The sequence below is a fragment of the Castor canadensis genome, chromosome 13 (genome assembly GCF_047511655.1).
Source record: "Castor canadensis chromosome 13, mCasCan1.hap1v2, whole genome shotgun sequence".
NCBI lineage: Eukaryota > Metazoa > Chordata > Mammalia > Rodentia > Castoridae > Castor > Castor canadensis.
The window spans coordinates 5,070,276-5,092,612 of record NC_133398.1 but is presented as its reverse complement, the minus strand read 5'-3'; the positions used below and the strand labels follow the sequence as shown (position 1 = coordinate 5,092,612).

General features: G+C 49.6%; 1 protein-coding gene and 1 long non-coding RNA gene across 2 annotated transcripts in view; one reads left to right on the top strand and one right to left on the bottom strand.

Annotated features, from left to right (window-relative positions):
* The window catches only part of Med27 (mediator complex subunit 27), a 201,345-nt gene that overhangs the window by 4,688 nt on the left and 174,320 nt on the right, over positions 1–22,337 (bottom strand). The window contains exons 5-6 of the mRNA XM_020161590.2: positions 21,187–21,294; positions 12,633–12,674 (exon numbers count right to left, since the gene is read on the bottom strand). Coding sequence (XP_020017179.2) covers positions 12,633–12,674; positions 21,187–21,294 — 150 coding nt within the window. The remainder of the gene's footprint in view (positions 1–12,632; positions 12,675–21,186; positions 21,295–22,337) is intronic.
* LOC141415771 (uncharacterized) lies at positions 3,045–3,574 on the top strand. Its single transcript, XR_012440726.1, has 2 exons — positions 3,045–3,127; positions 3,407–3,574. It is a non-coding gene; the product is annotated as an uncharacterized lncRNA (long non-coding RNA).

The following is a 22,337-nucleotide window of genomic DNA, read 5'->3' as shown; positions in this document are numbered from 1 at the left end:
GCCTCACCTGCAGACTCTGCTAGCAGGAACGAGGATCTAGTTAAGGAGTCTGTGGGCAAGCCGGCCTCCCTGGTGATGCTCAGGCAGTGGAGGCAAGGCCCCGCCTCCAAGAAAGGCTGGAGCACTTTCCAGAGGCTGTAGAGAGAAAGGCCCTCAAAGGGGCACACAGTTGATTCTGAAGCACAAAACAAAACCAGGGCAGTTTGTTTTTCTCACAAATTCAAACGAATGGGATCACTAAATTTCACAAAGGGCGCACAGAATGGTGGGGTCTTCATTATTTCTTACAGAGGTTGCCAGATGCCCAAAGGCACACAGCTGGTGAGGGGGTAGTCAATATTGGCTCCCAGAGCGTTCTCCACCCAGCTCTGCTAGTTTGCAGATAATGGTTCAGGCGGTGCCTTGGACAGCCATCTGCCCACATTTCCCAAGTGGTGAGGTCGCAGCCAAGGCACAGGTCAGAACTGCACTGGTGTACGGCGGGTATGGTGAGTGTACCAGCTGCCCTGGGGTGAAATGTGCTCAGTTAACTAGAGATTGTCCTCTGCGGATACGCCTGCCCAGAGCTGCTCCGTCTGGGCATGTGACTCACAGGCAGGGCCTCTACATAGCCTCTCCATCACTGCTCACAACCTGGCCAAATCCAGCCCTCCACTTGCCAAATGGTGGCAGTCTTTTCTCTCGTGCTGATGCCATCTCCAATTCCGACTATTTTATAACCAGTGGACTTGCCAACTCTCCTTCTCCCCAGCTCCTCCACTGCTGGTTTTCGGATTCCCATTAAATCCCCAAGCACCAGGTAAGACACGGTTGTCGAACACTGGGAAGATTCACCTACCATGATCTTCCTTTCCATCAAAACGTTCCACCTTCAATATTTTTTTGTTTTATACTTTGCAACAACAAAGTTGTTTTATGCTCAGCATTGAAGATGTGGAAAAAACAGACCTGGAGCAAAAAAGGATTGCTATTAACTAATTGAGTGGCAGCACAGGTTTGGGTCCCATTGTGCGGCAAGCTAATGAGACTCTGCTGGGAGATGAAAGCGGCCCTCCCAGGCGCAGGAGGCCAGGGAAGGGCACTAATGCTCCTGAGAGAGGAGGCCTGAGGGAGGAGGAGGCCACTAGTTGAGTGCTGGTCTGAAACAAAGCTTGTAAAAAGATCAAAGTGGACAGGGAACCCAGAAAGGCAGGGGGAGAAGATGTGACAGGGGCAGAGGGCCATGTGGGAGGGAGGGGCCCTCACTTTCACAGCTGAGGCCTCAGCCCAGTTTGGGATGGGTCCCATGTTGGTGCTGGAATGCAGTGGTTTACATAAGGAGGTGCCATCTGCCCACAGCAACAGAGCCCTGCAGCCCTGAGCCAGCCTTACCCAACCTCCCTCTCCTTCAGCTCCAGCGTCAGAGAGGTCGTCATGCAACCGAGTGCTGAGTGTGGGAGGGAGAAGGGACTCTTTCAGGAGACCTTGAAGCAGCTGCCAGTCATGCTGGAAAAGGAGCTGCTAGTCAAAACAGTCTCCCCAACTCCTTGGTTCCCAGGAGAGCTGACAGGCTCCCAAGCTGTTTTAGCCACACTGAGAGCTGGACTCTGGGTCCCACCACTGTGTGGGAGCTGGGTGACCCTGGCAAGGGTTACCAGGACCCGGGAGGGCCAGTGTCTGAAAAATGGAGGGAGTCCAGCAATGGAGTCACTCACTCCCCACGGTGACCTGAGGACAGAGGGGCACAACGGCTGCCATCTATGTCAAGTGATTTGCCCAAGCCAAGGAGCTGCTGTCCAGCACAGCAGGGGTGTTTCTCCATCCCTTGAACCTCAGCCTGAGTGCTCAGACTCTAACCCCTTGGGGAGCCTGGTGGGCCCCTCACTATAGGCCTTTTGGGGTGCACAGGGGCTTTGAGGGGTGCCACATCAGGTCCTCTACTCTCCAGAGGGAAAGGGAATCCACTACTCTTAGTGGGGAGGCGGATCTCCTGCCTGACAGCCCAGTTCTCACCACTCAGACCAGGTCCCCCCACTTAAGAAACCTTGCTTGTCTTGCCCGCTGCCATGTGCAGAGCCCCTCCTATTAGGTGTGGCAGACACTGTGGGTCTCAAGATCTCCAGATAGTTTGAGCCTCCCAGCTTGCATGGAGAAGGGAAATAGGGCAAATAGGGCATGGTACCAGTCTGGAGTGCACAAAAGAAAAGGGAGGCCAGACTGCTCCCGAGGCAGATTTGGAGCAGAGCTGGGTTGTGGGGCAAAGAGGACAGGCTCAAGTCTAGCAAGACTCATTTCTGCTCTGGTGAACCTTGGAGGTCAGGTGTCATGGTGGTGCACAGGAGGGATCAGGAGACAGGGAGGAAAGGCTCTAACAGACTATCCTCCTCTGTACTTTCCTCTTAAAAAGAAGGCAAGGGGGAAGGCGAGGAGACACGGATGCAGACACAGCCAGGGAGTGAGGCAGTCTGTGGCAGGTTCTTGTCCTTGGCTGCGGTGACTTTGTGCTTTCTTCCTCATCTTTCTTAAAGTCTTCTGAGTACTTCTGACTTGGGTGATTTGATTTGAACGACAATCTATAGCTCTTGCCAGGGCTTCTTAAATAGGGTCCTTGGAGGTCTCTGATGCAGGGACTGTCCTCACGGGTTCCTGAGCCCCTATGGTTGTAGGCGTCACTGGGCCAGGAACTGTCTCCCAGCTTCTAGAAGGTGCACCTAGGCGTGTTGTTGAAAAGCTACCTGAGGTGATTTTGATGTGTAGCCTCCTTAGGAACCACAGGGCAACAGGTTGCTGGATGGGGGTGGGGTGGGGGGGGTAGAGGGTGAAGGGGCATGGCCTGCTTCCCACCATAAGCGGGCAGGACTGTGGCTGAGCCTCCCCAGGCCTGAGCCGAGCTCTTCCTAATGCAGCAGGCTAACGGAGCAGCTCTTTATCTGCCAACACACCGTCCAGAGCCCGAGGCCTGCCCTGCTACCTAAGAGAGCTGGGGGCCCCAGATAATAACAGCACTCCCTTGCAAGACTAATAAATAACAAAAGTTAAGTACCCAGTGTTCAGAAGTTGTTCATGTAAAAGAGAAGCCAGGTGGAGACCCAGATTCTGGTATCTCTCCAGCCAGTGCCTGCTTCCTAATTCTCTCAGATGTGCTAAGGTGAACAAGGCCGTGGCATGGTGGGAAGGACGGGAGGGCTCATCAGTTACTAACTGCCTGGGAGGCCTTGCCCGCATCACTCTGCTGCTGGGCCTCTGTGACAGAGTGAGGCAGGGATTAGCACTGCCCCAGTCACTCTGCACTCCAAGCACTGGAGGTAAACCTGGGATAAGCTCTACTCTTTGCTTTTCCGGGGGTGAAATTCAAGCCTTCTGTTTTTCTAGAGAGAACAGCAGAACTCAGGTGGCATCAGAGGTTTCAGGTTCTTGCTCTTCTCAGGTGCCCACTTGCTGCCCTGATGTGATATCACCTCCACGAGGTTCTCAGCTTCTGTGCTGGTAGAAAAGAACTTGGAGAATGGGCTCAGAAGCAGGGGGACGTCAGCACGGCATGGTTCTCTGGTTGGAACCCTCTCCCCTGCTCGGCAATAAATGACTTTGAACGGGTGTAGATGCTTTAATGTTGCACAAGGAGAGCAGCCCAGGAGTCTGGGACTCTCCTGAGAGTTTTGCTGAGGACAAGCCTACCCTTGAGGGGAGGGGCCCTAGGAATCTCTTAGAAGGAGCGTCATGCTGGTGGCGCACTCCTGTAATCCTAGCTACTGAGGAAGCAGAAATCAGGAGGATCGTGGTTTGAAGCCAGCCTGGACAAACCCTACCTTGAAAAATTTTAACACAAAAAAACAGGGCTGGCAGAGTGGCTCAAGACGTAGGGTTTGAGTTCAAACCCGAGTGCCGGGCAGCGCGGGGCCGGGGGGGGGGGGGGGAAGCAGGAGCATTGCTGTGGGTCCTGGAGCCAAACATGGGGAGCCCAGTGTGTCAAGTGATAAGGAGACAGCAACCCCTGCTAGCAACACCGCTCTAAGGCTGTACACTGACATAGGGAAGAAGCACTCAGTCCATGAACGAGAAGCCATTGTTATTTCACAATGGGAATGCTATGAAGTCAGTCCTGAAAATGGTGTTGGGGAGGGCTAGGGACGAAAGTCTGTGGGGTGGAAGCAGGGGATTTAGCTCTTATTATGCAGCCCTAGTCTCTAATCTGAGCCTGGATTTGTGTGCCACAGACTCAGCAGGCCTGGAGGCCTGAAGAGGAAGCCTCACAGCCCATGGGGACTGGGGATTACTCATGCGAGATCAGTATTTCTCTCCGCTTGGAGAAGGAGTCATCTGCATGGCTCTGAAGGCTTGTCACTGTCCCTGTGCTGTGCTATTGTGGGACGGGACCAGCAGGCTGGCCGTGTCAGAAAGGAGAGGTGGAGTCGGATCTGGCTACTCCCTCATGCCTGTGATCCCTGCTCACACTGAATACCACACTCTGTGCCCAAGAAGGATGAGCCCAGGTATGTGAAGTACACAGTCTCCAGCACAAACCAGGGCTTCCATCCCCATCCTCTTGGGTTCCAGCCAAGATGCCACCAACTCCTGGAAAGAGCCTCAAACAACCTTGACCCGAGATACAGAGTGACTGTGGGTAGCCTCCACAGCCAGCTACAGCAGCCTGTGGAAGGCCTGGTTGTGGCACATCTCCCTTCAGTGCCAGCTGACATGAAAGTGACCCTGCCTACTACTACCCTTTCCCCACCCCCACCATGGGCTTGCGTGGCCCACTTTGGGGTCCCTGCTTGGAATGCTCTTCTTCTGCTAAGCCCTTCTCAGTCTCAGGACTCAGCCTGCTTCCCTGGGCAGGGTGGGAGGTCCCTTGCCAGCACTCTCAGCAGAACCCTTTGGACGCCCCAGGCTGGCTCTAACCACGCCTGTAACCAGATGCCCATGCTCAGGCTGTACTCTCTTTGAGGATGAGGCCATGCTGCATTTCTCTCCTCCCTGGGCCCAGCTCGTTGCCTTGCTTAGGTGCCACTCACCTATTAGGACCCCTTTTCAGCTAGTGGGGAGAGGGGAGGGAAGTAAGAGGGACTGGGGGGGGGCCTGGAAGAGTGGGGAAAGTCCCACACCAGGGAACTCTCCAGGGTCCTGACCGCTTTCCACTTCTGCTAAAGGCCCCGTGCAGGCTGAGAGGAGATACACAGGAAGGGTCCTTGACATTTCTCAGGATTAAGGAATTAAGAATACTCAGATGAAAAGAAAAAAAGTTTAAGGCTTTCCTGATGGTAAAATGCCAGGAAAGTCCTAACCCAGAGGCACCTGAATTGTTCTGCACTTGCTTGGCATGATGTTACTTCTGCAGGAATGCCTTGTAGTTAGTTATGAGAAAGAAACATCCAAAGACATCTGGGCTCCCAGCAAAACACACACCACCACCCACTTGTGCACCAGATCCAAGGCAACAGGCGATGGCAGGAGAAAGACTGTGGAGCAGGGAGCACCAACCGCCTGGCCCACTCTGCCAAACAGAAAGCTTGGTTACCATAGCAATCTCAGGCCACTGGGATCACTGGAGGTGCCACCAGCCTTCTCAGGACATCGGAGACCGAGCATGGCCTGGGATTCTATGTCAGCATATGAGGGCTGCCCATAGGCACACTGTATGACTGTAATTCTGATGTCTTGGCCCCTCTTTAGCTCACTTTTTGTCTAGGCGAAGGGACAAAAGTCCTGGAGAAAGTGAAAATGGAGGAGGCTTCTGTGGCATGGGCAGTTTGCCATGGCAGCTAGGTCTTCAGTTTAGTTTACAAAAATACCTAACCTAAAATGGCCCATGCATAGAGATGGCTGCAGATTCTGAGCTCCATGGCCCCAAGCTCTGTGACAATGACAATAACAGCAGGATCATGTATGAAGAACTGCTGTTGGTAGCTACAGAGGGTGCGGGGTTGGTCTTCCTAGAAATGGCTGCGAGGTGCTGACCTGCTGTATATACTGTGTCTCATAGAACCCTCAGGAAGACATAGCTATCGAGATGACAAATGGCCATGCTGTGACTTCTCTAATGGCAGAAAGCCGCAAACCATTTCTAGGGCAACTCAAGATGTGCTCAGAAAGCCAGCAGGCCAGGCAGGCCTTCCGTGTCCATTTCCTCCACATGCTGGGTGCCTGAGCACTGGGCCATGAGCACACAGCAGCGGCTTGGGCCTTTGGAGGGAAGGGCCTTCGGTACACAAGAGGCAAACAAATGGTGGAATGAATCCTGGGTGTGAGTGTATGGACTGGTCCTCAGAGATGGTACTATCAGAAGCTCCCTGATTGCTGGGTGGGTGTAAGGACCCCTCCTCACCATTCTTAGCTCCTAGGCTTGGGCTGATGTTTTTGCCTTTTTGGCCTGCTCAGTCCAGCTGTCAGCTGAGGGACCGCACTTCCATTTAGGTCCCCTTCTGCTGCCTGCCTATGGGAGGACCCTGGGACTGCTCTGCTCTCCTTCCCTGAAGCTGTTGACCGCCCTCTATGCAGCAAACACACATCTTCCTCCTACATTTGCCTGTCAAGGCCATGGAGGGAATCTGCCTGCCTACATGGAACTGCCCATCTGCCCTTGCACCTGGGAAAGCGTCTCTCTTAGCTCTGTCTGGGACACACTTGTGAGGTGGCAACAAAATCACTGAGACAGAAGGAAAATGACACTGTACTCTGTCTTTACCACACCAGCTCTCCTTGTTGGTACAAGTTGACCCGGCAGGGACAGTCTGGACAGTCAGAGGACATGACATGGAAACAGCTGAAGGCCCTTCCCTGAGGTTTGGAGGCTGCCCTGGCTGCGGGTATGGCCTGAGATCCAGCTAAAGTCTTGGAACTTGTACCACAACCTCGGCCTCTTCAAGCCTCCAGCTATGGAGTCTGAAGAGGGGTTCTTCATTTAACTTAATTTTTGAGGAGGGGCTTTTGAAAGGAAGCATGAAAGAGGCTGGCAGGAATTAGCTCAGGGGTTCTAAATGACTTGGTGAGCATTTACTGAGCCTCATGGGTGTCGTGAGATACTCCAGCAGGTACGTATGCTCAGATAACACTTGCACAGCCCAACTCCAAAGGGGTGAGGGCTCCCATCCTCCAGGACTCTCCTGTGCTAGGACAGTTTCCTTTCAAGGATTTGGAGCCTGCCGTAGGTCAGGTGTGTAAGGTACTACTTGGGAAGGAACTCAATTTATGTGAGGCACTTAGGGTAGCCGACCTAATGTAAGGAGTCTACCAAAATGCCAGAGAACCATGTAGAGAACCATGTGTCTCAGGGTTGCCTCAGTCTTTCTCCTGAAAAGTCCCTGGTGGCCACTCAGTGACATCCCTGGATAAAGGCTGTCCCCAGACAGCGCCCTGCCTCTCACACTGAAGAGCAGCTGAATGAACAAACGTGGGAATGAAGGGGTGACAGCATTCTGCTGGGCAGTCCACCTGTCCCAGCAGCATCTGACAGTGCGGACTGGATGAGGTCCTCTCCCTCTGCTGCAGGCAGAGCAACAGCTGTGGGCTGAGTTGGACCTCCCCATCTACACTTTGTCCTTCCCTCCAAGTGGAGATGCTGGGGAGCACGTGCTGTTCCTCTGGCCCTCTCTCAGCTCCCCACCTGCCCACCTGGGCTGTGCATGTACTTTTTTTTCAGCTGCCCTGCCGGGATTGACCATGTGAGCCGCTGCAGATCAGCTCTCAGTCCTCTGAAGTCACTGGATGAAAATGAACACTGTTTTGAAATGAGGGGGTTAAAGATCAAAACAGTGACTTCCCCTGCAGAGTTTAAATGTCAGGAAAATATGAGCATGCTTGAAACCTTTCCTGGCTCTTTGTGATTCTGCCCTTTCAGAGGGTCCCCTTATTTCTAAGTCCCATTCTCTGAATCCCCTCTGCTGGAGGTTTGCTGGCTATAAAAAGCTGCTTCACCCTAGGATGAAGTGCAAGGCGCCTCCAGGGGAGTGCGGTAAATGACAGGCACCTGTTAGCAGCCATGGACCCACAGCAAGCTGTCCCCGGCCAGCTGCCACTGCCCCACACTTGGGTACAGGGTCTAATGAGCAAGACAGAAAAGGGCTTGCTGACAGAATCAACATTTGCAGACAAAAGGAAAGCCGACTCTCACTTCCAGTGGCTAGATATGCTGGCCTTTACCCCAGCAGGTAGGCAAGGGCCCCAAGAGGAGTTGACAGGGGTCCACTTCCATTCGCCTAGCTCCTGACATGTCACCATGAGGAGAGACCTCAGAGGGCTTCTGGCCTTCCTAGCAGGTCCTCCACCACAGTGGCCACTGCTGCTACTGTGGGCAGGAAAATACATCTTGTCTGTAGCAACGGAACCCACATAATGAGCACCAAGAAAGGCAGTCCTGGGGCTGCACACAGCAGCGCAGGGAGAACCATACGAGCAGCTGCCACTTCTGTCTCAGAAGTGGGGCCCAGTTAGGGAAGCTACCCCACTGGAAGGTGTTGGGGACTGTTTTCTGCCTGAGACAGCTCCTCTCGTTGAGGGCCCAGGAGCCTGCTTTGCCATTGTGCTGCCCTTCTGGTGCACCTGAGGTGCCTGTGCTGGACTGGGCTTTTCTGGATGCTGCTGATGTCTAACCCCACCCTGGCTGGTCTCCCAGCTGGGTGTAAGACCAGTGAGGGACCAGAGAGAATGTATACCATGTGCTTGAGGAGGCAACACCAATGACACCTCAAATTTAAGTGGGTGGGCAGGAAGAAAATAAAATTTTCACAAACAGCTGGCATTTTGAGTCTGAACACTGACTATCGCCCCAGAGGCTGCCAGGCCTGCAGAACCTGCCAGGGACAAAGTGGCCCAGCTGTACTATCAATGCGAGGCCTGGCTGTGGTCCAGCTTGGTCTCCTGTCTGGCCACTGGCCTGGCCTGGGAGGAACACAGAGGAAGCAGCACAGCACAGCCTGGCACGTGCTTCCCATTCCCTCCACCTGCACCTTCTGTGAGCAGGTAGCGTACATGTTCTGATGAAACGCCACACAGCTCCAAGTGATGTGAAGCTGAAAGCTTCACCGAGAAAGGATTAAGCGTCATTCTGTGCTATGTTATTTTTCTAATACCGCTCTTCATTTGACGGCAAATAGGTGATGCTCTGGTAGAAGAGACTTCATGTCTATCTGCCCTTAGTTCTGATGTAAGAGCACTGTCATCTGTCCCGATATTGTGTCCCTCCCCTTTCTTCTCCCCTCCTTGGATTTGAATTTAGGGCCTTAAACTTGCTAGGCAGAACTTTACCATTTGAGTCGTGCTCCCAGCTCTTTTGGATTTGGTTGTTTTTCAGGTAGGGCCTTGCATTTTTGCCTGGAGTCAGCCCCTGTCCTAGATTCTCTCATCTTGCCTTTTTATATAGTTGGGATCAGAGATGTGAACCACCACACTCAGCTTGTTTGTTGAGACAGGGTCTTGCTAAGCTTTTGCCTGGCTGGCCTGAACCACAATCCTCCTGCTCTCTGCCTCCCAAGCAGCTGAGATTACAGGCATATGCCACCATATCCAGTTCTTTAACAGAGGTTAAGTTCATTTTGTTAAAAACAGGGAAAGACAAAGATGATAAAGGAATCTCAGCAAGGGTTTTGTGCAAATCCAGAGGGCTACCACTCTCTGGTTAAGGTAAAATCCCCATCACTTAGAATTTGTCAATTTTTACTGCTTCAAACATGTTACATAAACTACCCGGAAGGACTTGGCGGGTGCTCTCAACTGTCTCCGATGAGGCTGAGTTAATCTCAGCACTGCTCCTGTGTTTGTAGTTTTAGGCAAATACAAAGAACACCTGGCAGGTTGTTTTCAGAGGAGGAAGGATAAAAACATGGCGTTGTCTCTCTAAGTCTCTGCTTCACCAAATCAAGTCTGCTTCACACATTTCCCAAGTTCCTGATAAACTTCAGAGTGCACTCAGAAACACCTATACTACACAGAACAGGGTTTAACAGGTGCACAAGGACCGGCATGTGCAAGCCCCTCCCTCATGAGGGCACTACAGTGGAAACTGGCCACTGTTCAAGACCAGGTTCCTGCAAGGCTCTGGCCTGGGAAGTCTGAGGGTGATGGAGCCTTTTGAGGAGTGGGGAGCAGGAGCTCACTGTATATCACAGAGGACTGAAGATAAGAAAATCAGCAACTGCTCTAATATTCCTCGCTGTGGCAGCAAACCAGATGCTAATAGTGAGCAGGGCTCTTTCTCCTTAGAATGCCTTTCTGGCTAACAGCTGGGAGACGCAGCAGGGAAAAGGTTAGTGCCTAAGGCCGAGGCGTTCCGTAGGCTCCACGGCCCTGTGAATGCCCCGGTAGGTTGACTTAGATGAGAACATGGAGCCTGCAACTGTCACTCCTGGCCCTAAGGCTGGACATGGTGACCATGGCTTCCTTCCTTCTGGCTCTAGACCCAGGGAGGGAGGCTATTTCCCTGTTATGTTTCTAGAGAACACAATAGACTAAAGGGGTGTTCGAAGAGGCAGGAAGATGATTTTTTCAGTTAAATACCTTTTTACTTTGGAATAGTTGTTGATTTATGGAAGAACTGCAAAGATGGTATGGACAGGTGCCATAGGAATGGCATTTGCCACTGTGGCCATCATGTTTATCTGCGTCTCTGGGAGACTCACTTGTCTCATGCTTAATGTCTCAGCCATGAATGCTGACTTGCATGTTCTCTGTCCTTGTAACTTTTCCTCCTCAGCTTCCCCGTCACTGCAAGGAAACCCACACTGGATACACATTCGCTCTAGCGCTCACCTGGAACTCACTTGTTCCATAGATTTCCCATTACCCTTCTCCTGTTTCAGGGTCAGCCAGGGGTAGCACATTGCATTAGGTATGACAAAAATCATGAAGCGGTATGGGGTTTGAACTCAGCTTGCTTGGCAAGCACTCTACCACTTGAGCCACATACCCAGTCCTTTTCTTGCATTTTATTTTTGAAGTGTGTATGTGGTGGGGGTGGGGAGGGTCCACTGCTAACTTTGCCCAGGCTGGTTGGCCTTGAACTCTTGATCCTCCTGCCTCTGCCTTTGAGTAGCTAGGATTACAGGCATGCAACACCATACCTGGCTAAAATTGTGAATTTTTAATACTTATATTTGTAAGGCTCTCTAAATGTGTGCCATTTAGCCTCAGACTGCTCCCCTACTTCTTGGCTCTGTTCTTTGCTGACCCTTGTCAAGGCAAATGGACAGGGGTCAAGGTGAACCAATGTGGAGGGAGCACCACTGGAGGAGCACTGGGCCCCACTGTCACTGTCTTCCCTTGGGGAGATAAATGTAGAACAAGACAGAGGTGGTGGCTGTACAAGGCTGTGAGTGTACTAAATGCCTAGGAATTGTTCACTTTAAAATGGTTAATTTTAGGCTATGTGGATTTCACCTTAATTTAAAGAAAAGCCCTCTGCCCATGGCATGGCTTGGGCACACCTTACTGAATGTGGAGGTCACCTGGGCAGGTGTCCCTCCTCTATAGCAATCCCTTTGGGGTTTGTAACTGATCTAAGAACAGAATCCAAATTCTGCACTGTGCCTTAAGACACCTGCCTGACCAGGGCTTTGTCCCATCCACACTGTCCCCTCCTTGCCAGGGCACTCTCCCTCCCACTGGCTTCCCCTACTCTTACACCATGTCATACTCTCCCTGATACCAGGGTCCAGGTGCTGCTCCTACTGCTTAGGATGGCTTGCTGAGGCTTTTCTCATGGAGGCCCTCCTCCTCACAAAGCCTGCCTCAGCATACATGCCCCCATGAAGGCCTTCTGGACTCCCCTCAGCTGAAGGTCATTCCTCTTGTGGTCCTGGGGAGAGTCCTCCCCACTGTCTCCTCTTCCCTGTATTCCTGAACTAAGCACAGTGGCCAGCACATGACAAAGAGGTTCCATAGAAAGCTGAGGTTGGACTTGGTGGGGCAATGAAGAAAATGGTAATCTCTCTCTACTGTCTGCACTGCTGGGTGACAGCACCAACACAGGATGGTCCAGTGCTGCAGGGTGTGGGGTCTCTCACAAGCCACAGAGCCTGAGGTGGGGCAGGGGAGGGGTCCTTCCCCATCAGCAGCCAGGGACACAGAGCATCTCTAGTCATGTTTTGTGTTTCTAACACTCCTTCCCTTCCAGTTTTTCTTTGGCAAGCCCAGGATCTGCACAAGTTGTCATGAGAGCATGACGTGGGCACAGGGGCAGGTGGTGGAGGTGGTCAGCCTCTCTCAGCCCACTCTGAGGTAGCTGTACAGGCCACATGGCTCTGAGACACTGAGTTTCAAAATTTCGTTGAGTTTGGAACAATTCAAAAACCCGTTTTTTTTTTAGTCTAAGTAACATACAGTAAACTTCACAACCCATCCATCTATACTTCTCTGAGCATAACAAACATGTGTACTGTGTCCTCACTACCACCTTTTATGATACAGAATTCTTCCTTCACTCAACACACTCTTGTATGTCCCTTTGGGGTCAATCCCTTGCTCCCACCCTCCAGCGACCATCAATCTAATGTCCCTAAGGTTTTTTCCCTAGACTGTCATAGAAATGGAATCATACAGTGAACAGCTTTTTATGCCTGGCTTTTTCACTTTTAAAATTCCTCGGATTTGAGACCAATGTTTATACCTCAGCGCATTCATGTTTTCCAGTGCCTCCTGAGTGCGAAGCAGAAAGTAGAACTTACCTTCTGGAACACGTGGTAGTTGGATTTCGACCATATATCAAGCTGGGAGGAAAGAGATAAGGACTGTCAGCAGCAATTTCAGAACTTTCATTTAGACACAATGAATGCTGCAACTACTGAGGCCCTTACTAAACTGGAAGAGTAAGGAGCTTTAAACTTCTTTATCAATCTCTAGTGGAGACACGGGCAGTAACTTGAGGCCTGTAGGCTGAGCCCCTGGCTCACTTTCCTAACCTTGACTCTACCATGGATCTCTCATGGCTCAGAACCTTTGCACTTGCTGTGCTCTTTGCCTGGATTGTTTTTTTCCCACAAACTCTCACATGGCTTTTCCTACACTGCCATTAGGGTCAATGTCACCTTATCAGAGAGGCTTTCTCAGTTGCCTGTTAAAACCTGAGCCCCAATACCTGTTGTTATGATTTCTAATATTTGGACAGCCTCAAGCACTATTACTTCTTTGCTTGTTGACTGTCTGACTTGCCCATGTAGAACGGAAGCTCAGTGAGGGCAGGAGGCCCCCCTTCCGCCCTGCTGGCTCCCCAGGCCCTAAAATGTGGGGACCCAGCACATGTAGCTGCTGAGCACCTGTTCTGTCTGGATCCTCCACATGTTCTCTGCTGTGGTCCCCAGAATAAGCCTCATCCTCTAGAGGAGGAGGCAAAGGTTCAGAGCCCTTCAGAGTCCCAGGGCACCTGAAGAGCCTCTTGCAAATGGTCTCACCTGGTGGTGCTCAAGCCTGGCTAGGCATCAAAAGCCCCTGGAGGAATTATATTTTTAAGTTGACAGATTCTTTGCTCCCTCCTCCAGAGGGTCTGAATTAGGCAGTCTGAAGCAGGCCCCAGGGCCTGTTCCTTTTTTTAAAAAAATTGTTTTTTATCAATGCTCCTAGGTTGCCTTTGATACCTGGTTAGGCAGGAACCCCAGGCCTAGGGTGCCCAAGGAAATTTGGGCAGGGCTCCAAGTAAATCCAACTGAGTCCTCCTCCAGCCACACGTGGTTATGCACAGGCACTTCAGTGGTTTGTTCTAACCAACACCATTTTGCATGAGAAACCTTCTTGCGGTTTTGAGAGTTTAGGGCAAATGAAGAATGGCAAAACCAGAATTACCTGACACTGCTGGGACACTGCTCTCAGATGAGGAGACTAGGAAGACCTCAGTGTGTCCCAGAGGTGCTAAAAAGTCCACTTTAATACAGGAGGTCAGGAGCTGAGCAAATTGAAACACCAGTGAATGGGTCCCTTGGAAGCAGTCTTTGGGGTTGGCCAGTGGTCAAGGCAGAAACCTGACCATGGCTGCTTGGGGTGTACGTGGTGTTACTGATCTGGAGCACAGAGGATGTGGGGAGCTATTGAATGGGCCTACTCTGAGAAGACAGGAAGTGCAGTGCTGCATTTGGCCAGGATGCTTCAGAGTTCTGTTTCTACTCGGAGGAAAACACCCCAACATGGGTTTCTGAAGAGTCCTGGGGAATGAAAGGCTGGGCTGTACCCAGGCTTCCATTCAGTCCCTCCATGTCCTTCCTGCTCAGAATCGGTCTCATGTCAGTCTCCCGGTGCTTGAATGCCCATCACAGTACAAAGAGTAAAGTGGATGTAAGTAGCTGTCTTGCAGGGCTCCTGATGGAGAGGGTGGAGGGTCAGCACTCGTACATTCTTTCCTTCCACTGGGAAAATGCACCTGAAATCCATCCACACCCCAGCCTCTGACTGCAACATCTCCCTCCTGGGTGCCCCCAAGACCCATAGCAGACCCCCCTCCTACACCTGCTAAACTGCTCATTTCTAGTCGTTGGTTCCCCTTAAACAAATGGGTGAGAGAGGAAAAAGAAAAACCTCCAGGTATTTGAGTTTTGCTCTGACAGGTTAACTACTTACAGGGGAGAGTGACAAAGATGACTCTGAGGGAGACCTCAGGGCTTGCTCAACCCTGCTAAAGACATGAATGAAAATAATAATTACTTGCATCTTTTAGTTTTACCAAAATCACTATCAAGATTGCAGATAGATGCAAAGAGTCTAGATCTAAATTTTGGGAAGAGTAACATCCATGTCTGAACTTGGAACTAATATGGTTCTTCTTCTATTTTGAGCCCACAGCTGTTTCTTCTGAAGTTCTTCACTATTTATCCTTCCTGCCTATTCACACCACACATAAGCAGAGCAAAGCATAAACCCAGAGCCCCCAAAAGACAGAGAAGTAAGTAATCTGTGCAGGTGAAAAAGTTATAGTTTTTACTTAGAAGAAAAACTTATTTTAAAAAACCCTTTGGTATTCTACAACATCTTTTAATAACAAAAGCATCTGGAGGGAACTCGGCCTAGGTTTAATTATGGATGTATCTGCGCCCTAGTTATGGACTCTCAAAACCCACCATGGCCACTGAGAGGGAGGCGGTGCTCTTTTTGAAAGGAGGATTAAGAATCTTCTTCAGGACCCTAGGGAGCAGTTCTGCCATTTGGGACTGAGGGACTTTGGACAATGTGGTCTATTTACCTGGTGCACAGAGCTGAAAAAGAGATCCCATAACAATGGGCTCCCCTTTTGCTGGGAAGATACAGCAGGTGGTTTGTACTTGATTTTCTGCTAGATTTATGCCAAAGAAAGCGGTTTAAATGAGCATTCTGGAGTCAATGTCCTGTCTCTCCTCGGGGCCAGGAAGCCCGCAGGAACTCATTTCAAAAAGTCAGGCTGAACTGAGTATTTATTAGCTCCACCTACTCACTAGAAAGATGGGCATGGTTACCAATTTTTTGCTAGCTTCAATATTTAAAAAAGGGAGAATTCTGGAAGCTGCAAACTTTCAGCCTGGTGAACAAGACATTATTCTGAACTATGGTGGCAGAAAAGGTAGTAAAGCTTCCCTCAGAATGTGGGGTAAGCATTTGAAAGACCAAAGTCAGCCTGGGATGACTGGCAGCTGAACCAAGACCCGGAGACTGGACAAAGTGTTTTAGGGTATGCATAGGGTCTATTCTGGGGGAAGTGAAACAAACTAAGTGCTTCAGCACAGACATAACCAGCCTCAGGGCAAACCCTGAGATGTCAAAAGACCTCTTGACGCACAGGAACAAGTAGTGGGAGAAAATAATTGGAATGATGTGATACCAGCAGGCAAGGTCATTCTAACTTTAACAGTGGTTATCATCACCTCTGTCACTATCAGCGAGGTCAGACTTTTTTTTGGGGTTTGAATTCAGGGTTTCGTGCTTGCAAGACATTGTTTTCTGATGACTGGTTTTAGCTTGCACTCCATCTACACTGTCTTTTTAATTACTCCCAGCATGAAGATGGTAAAATCATTCCTGACTCAGATGAGGAAACTGGGGCTCAGGGAAGTCAGGCAACCTGTCTAAGGTCACACAGAAGCAGGTCTGTGTTCAGAGGCCCAGGTCAACTGAAGGTGAATGCACCTCTGAGTCCCCACACTGTCACCTGACAGTTCTTGGGGAGGGGTGGTGTTCCTGTAGAGTTCAACATCACAAATCAACGCCAGGCCTGCTGCTGTGACAATCATCACCGCTAAAATTCATTTAGCAGTATGTGAACATGTTGGCAGCTTATCAGAAAGTTATCAATTCTTTATTTCATTTCAAAGGCAGCACATAGAGAGAATTTAAAATGATCTACAAGGGACACTTCTAAATAACACTTGGAAGCTGCATATAAGCTTCCACTTCTAAAGCCTTTCCTTAGAGCTTTGTTTGCCAAGGTCAACAGGCAGCAGACATGTGAGACTGAGTGAAGGCTACAACTGGACAATGGGGATGCATTTCTCCTTGTCTGCCCAAGTTTTTAAAACCAGAAAACCATCTATGTGATCATCTTCCCAAGCCTGCCCAACCCCCAGAGGAAAAGAGAGTGAACGAATCTCAGGGAGGAAGGAGGTGTTACAGGTCTATTATTCTTCGAATTTTCACTTCCAGCTAGGACCTGCATTTGTTACTAAAACTGCTGAAAGCACAATTCCAGGCCTCCTTTGCATAGGAATTAAACTGGATTCCCCTTCCAGGCTCTCACCCTTCTCCCCAGAAGTAACAAGAGGCCATTTTTCTGAAGGTCGTCTGAACAGTTTCAAAGGCTAAAACAAATCAAAATGTTCCCTGCATCTAATATCAAACGGGGCTGATGCCAACACTTATTAGAGAAATCAGACTCAAGCCTCCCCAACCCCCTCGACCCCAACACACACACACATCCAACTTTGAAGTGGGAAGAATACAGGATCAGAAATTACCCTGGAGACAGCTCTGGCTGTCTTTGAAGGCTCCCTTTGATAGCACCATTTCTTTTCCTCTCTTACGCTCGGAGGCTAAAAGCTGCCTTTTTATTGATATGGGGTAATTAATGAAGCTATAGCATTAACATAACCTAAATCCCCTAATAAGATAAATTCAACTGAGACACGTTTATTTTTCAGTTCGGTCTGACTTGTATAAAATCAGGACAATGGTCAGGTATTCCTCTAAACCTGGCCTTTTAACATGCTGAGTCACGGCTCTCCCTCCCTCATCACAATGAATAGCGGTCTGAACAGCATTTTTCTTCCTTAGTAGAGGATCAGGCTGCTGGTGCTTGGGATCCAAAACGTGCATCACAGGTAGAGACAGGGCATTAGGACAGTGGCTGTTACAGGCAGTGCAAGGTGACAGCTTGCTGGTGTGGGTGGTGCTAGGGGCGATGAAAACCTCGCGGAATGCCCTAGCAGCATTGCACTGTCCGCTGGGCAATCATGCAGGCAGAGGTGAAGGCTACAGGAGCTTTCAAAGTCACACCCAGTGTACCTGAGACTGCTCCAGGAGACTGCAGCAACACCCTAGCCCCTGGGCACCTGTTGCAACAAGTGACAGGTTGTTCTTGTAGACCACACCTTAAGCACTAGTGGTGTCATTGGGGTGTGCCAGGCACTTCAGCACTGAGAGCACTAAGGTCTCTGTGGGTAAATACACAGAAGTACATGACATGCCAGGATCAGCACTCAGAGCAGAATGCTTGCAGAGTCTGCTTGATCTTCTAAAGACCTCTGAAAAGCAGATGGACTAATCAATTGGGCAAGGAGTAGGTCTAGGTGGATCTATTCAGTGGAGAGCTTCTCTACCAAATGTGGCTGACTGTACCCTGAAGGTGGCAAAGGCATCAAGAGGCATCCTGCTCCACCATACTTCTGATGTCAGTCATAAAGGAATTCCCAAACATACCCATTTTCTTTTTGATGACCAGAGAAGCTGCGCTAATCTCTATCAGGAGAAATTGTGCATGTAAGTTTGTATGTGTCTCTTTTGTTCTTTGATTTATTTACAACTTCAATTTCTGCTGCTTCTTTTTTCTTCATTTCTCTGTGTTTTGTTTTTGCTTTTTGGTAGTACTAGGGTTTGAACTCAGGACCTTATGCTTGCTAGGCAGGTGCTCCTTCACTTGAGCCATGCCCCCACCTTTTTTTCTTCATTTCATAGTTTTGAGTCTTCACTTCTCCATCCCAGCTAAATATTTTCATATCGCCAAGTAGGCTATTTCTTCTCCTTTCCCACCAAGACTGGGCTTCTCTGGTGCTTCCGCACTAGTTGTATCCTGGTCAGTGCAGACTTGTGGACTGGCTGCGTGGCTGTGGATGGGCACCTCCACACTAAGTTGTCCTCTTCTCTGCAGTCTGGTCATGGCAGGCTAGGAGGGCTTGTTAACCGCCACAGGCATGTGAATAGTGCTGTCTGCCAGGCCTTATTTGTTAGTATTGCTAGCACTTTGGCTAAGTGCAAGATGGAGGTGTAAACAAATCCTCACGAGGTGCTAACCCCCGTACCAGCCAAAACTCTATGGATGTGTCATGAATGATGATGACCTCTGATCTCTGTGCTGTAAGTGGAGGGAAGCCCGTGTCAGCCACTTCTAGAGCCCATGTCTGTAAGCACAGGGCTCCTCGTAAAAGGCCCCCAGAAAGTATAGAGAGATGAGAAGGAAGGAGGTACTGAGCCAGTAAGGAGGGAGGGTGAGAACTTATCCAGTGGGCTGGAGAGTTAACTGTCCCAGGCATGGCAGATGTGCAAATGTGTGCAAGGGTACCACATCCTGGGGGCCAGAGGGAACACCCGAGTCTGGATGTGTGCAGAAAGAGAGCAGATGGGGTCCAATAGGAAGGCAGCACAGCTGTCAGGCACTTACATGTCTTGCAAAGGAGCCTGCATTTTATTTGGTAAAGCCAGGGTTCTCACAGTGCACTTGGCAAAATGCCAGTGTATAATGTGCTTTAAGAATTGGCAGAAAACCCCAAAGAACGTGGTGACCAAGTAAATGAGGAAAATACTGTACATTACTTATGCCTTTAGAGACCCACAAAGCATGTAACCAAACCAAAGGCTCTAAGAATATCTACAGTAAAGACACTCAACTTTGGGGCTGGGGGTGTGGCTCAGTGGTAGTGCTGTTGCCAAGCATGTGCGAGGCCCTGGGTTTGACCCCCAGCACCGCAAAACAAAAGGCAAGAGAACAAACAAGAAACAAAACAAACAACAAAAGTGAACTTTCCCTAATCCATTGCTCCTCAAACTTGTTTGACTGTGGCCCACTCCATGCCTCACATCTATTAGTAATCCCCTCCCCCAACTTTCTGACCTGTTGAGGGCTGCTCTGGGCAATGCAGAGGTGGTGACAAGTGAGAGAATGACACTTGTGGGGTGAATCTTAGCGTGGCAGGTGGGAAACCACGGGCAGGAGAAATCGTGAGAGGCAAGTGAGACTTGAGAGTAGTTGTGTGTGGATGAGAAGCAGAGAACATGGACAGGAGGGGCCCAATGTGACAGAGTCTTAAGGGGGAACTGCCAGTACTGCTGATAGACTAGATACGAGGGATGATGGGAAGGCTTGAGCAATTAGGTTGTGCTATGGATAACTAAGCAGGAAGAGAGGAGGAAACCACATTTAGGGAGAGATATAATGACATTAGCTCTGGGCAGACTAAATTTGAGCAGTGTCTGGGGAGGGAGGTCTGCACGAGTGACCTCTGTGTAGGTGACATGGATGAGAATATCAAGGAGAGTGGGTGGTGGGAAAAGAAATCTCTGGGGAACCTGGGGTCATGGAGGTGAGAGAGAAGGAAGTATCTGAAGCAGGTGGGAAGGGTCACCAGAGAGGAATCTTAGAGGAATACATGTGAGGTTACTTTCCAAGCTACTTGTTTTAGGTGCAGAATAAAAATAATGCTAGTCACCATTTACTGAACACTCAGCAGTGGCTAAGTGCCTTATGTCACTTATTTTGGAGACTTTTGGTATGGGCAACTGACATCAAAATGTGAAAGGTATCACGCAAAGTTGGCAAAATCGCCACTACTTCTTATCTAAATTCAACTCAGTTCCCTCATCAGCATGGTCCTCACTTGCTCTGTATTTGTTCTTTAACTCCCCAGTCCAGCTGTATGTAAGCAAGGTCTGTGTTTCACATCAGGTGTGTGACAGGAATGACACTTCTGAGCGCCCCCTGCAGTGGGCCAGAAGGAAGAAACAGCCTCTGAAGTCTGAGTCCAGGATCGCACGAGGCCATGGCTCACCCATCACCCACTTCACTTTCCACGCTTGCTCCAAGGACAGCTTGGTTTTTCCAAAAGGCAAAAGGAAATCTCTCCTGGGCAGATGCTTTGCTGTCGGTGAGGAGACTGACGAGCACATGGCAGAGTTCTTGGAGTAAGAGTGGCTTCCCAGGTAGCCAATACTGGACTGCGGGAGTGTCGAGTGACTTGACCAAGACGCATTATGTCATTACATCCCGGTGCACTTCTTGTAAGCACACTGTTATGCGCTAAGCCACAGTTATCACCTCTTTTTGAAGAGCATTCTATTCTCGTTATAATGTGGCCACTGGGTGGTGAGTGCTGGGTACTAATGAACTTTAAATAGTTCAAAATGAGGGGAAGAGACGTCTCCTGGGGGAGGACGATTAGGCTGGGAAGTGGCAGGGAGAAGCTGGGTGGGTCTCCAGGCAGGGTGCCTATTACACTCAGGAGCAGATACAAAGGAAAGCTGTCAGCTCCCATTAGCCTCCTCTGATGCTCTTCAGAGCCATATGGAGAGTGAGCGGTCAGAAGAAATTGGGGGTTCACACTGGTGAACTTGCCATGAAACAAACCACCTGTGGGAAGAACTGTCTTCTTTCAGTAGCAGCATTCAGGGCATGTGGCTATGAATAAGCGACTTCCTGAGGGTGACTTACTGGTTTCGTGGAAAAAAAAGAGTTATTAGGTTGTGTCAGACTAACTTGAATTTTCCTCATGATTCTAGGAAAGGCAAAATGCTGAACCCTAGGCTATTGATGTACTGGTTGACTTGGAAAAAAATCCATTTCCTCAGAAGACACATTTAATGAGGCAACTGGGGTCTAAGGTGATAAATTAGAAATTCAGGTAAGGGCATCAGGCTTAGAGGAAGAAGCTTGATGAAAAATGCAAGCAGACGGAATGAAATGCTTTTTGTAAAGTATTCACCTTCATACTGAGAAATCTATGTTTGTAGATCATTTCAGCTACGATTGTTTCCATGTCATTCATTGGATTCTCCAACACTTACCTTGCCATCCTCCATGTAGACATTTTCATTATACCCCTTTACTATTGCTCGATCGATGAATAGGCTCCTCATGACCACGATCACTTTCAACACCTTTCCCAAGGTCACCTGTCAAAACATGAGTATGCAAAGATGAACGCTCACACTTGGACACGAAGATAGATCACGCGAAGGTGGGCAGGCCTGGAGGAAGCAGAAATGACCACCTGGGTGTCCTGTTTCTGAGTGGGGCAAGTGTTTCGGGGGAAAGTGTGGGACTCTTAACCTATAGCATGTAAGAACAGACACAGCGGGTTCCTCCTGTAATCTCTCAGGGATAATGTGGGCCAACTCATCTGACCACCTGAAGTTTGGCTTACAAACTCTAGGGTAAGTTTTATGTTTACGTACGTTTGCTAGTATCCACCCTTCCAACCCTCAGCCATTTTAAGACTAGCTTTTTCCAAGACTAGTTCTGGCATTCTAGGATTTAGTGAGCACTTTGTTTTCATGCTGTCAGGGACCTATTTATATCCATGAGTAAAACACAGAGAAAAAGCAGGCACTGAATACCCCCTGGCTGAACTATCTATTTATAGGGACTGGTCAAAAGCAGAAAAACATTCCAAAACAAGGGCTAAGGGCAAAAGAAAAGTAACTTAGTTTTACATCCAGAAAGAAAACAAGATCCTGGAAATACATCTAAGTGCTTGTGCTCGCTTAGAATCTAAGCATATATTATGGATTAAAAATACCTAAAAAAAGTAGTTCTGCAGATGCCAGGCAAAAAAGAGCCTTCTGTGTTTGTGGACCAAGTCCGCCTAGGAGTAAAATTACACTGCCTCTTTGATACACAGGCAACTCTTCTGACCCTTGCTAAGCCCTTCTCAGTTCCCAGGTGAGACTCTGGAGGCAGACCTGGCCAGGACCTGCCCAAGGCCCATGGTGTCCAGGCTGTTCTGCTGGGACTTGGCCTCATAGAATTAGCCAATAAGAAGCCTTCTGGTCTCAGCCTCACCCAGCACCTCGATCCTCTGACGCCAATCCCTGCCAGTATCCAGAGATGCCACTTCAACCATCCCTTCCTGATCTTCCTATTCCTTGCTGTGTTCAACTGACTTTCCCCAACAGTCACCTTTCTCTGTCCTCATTAGTCCTAGGAACCAGTGTAT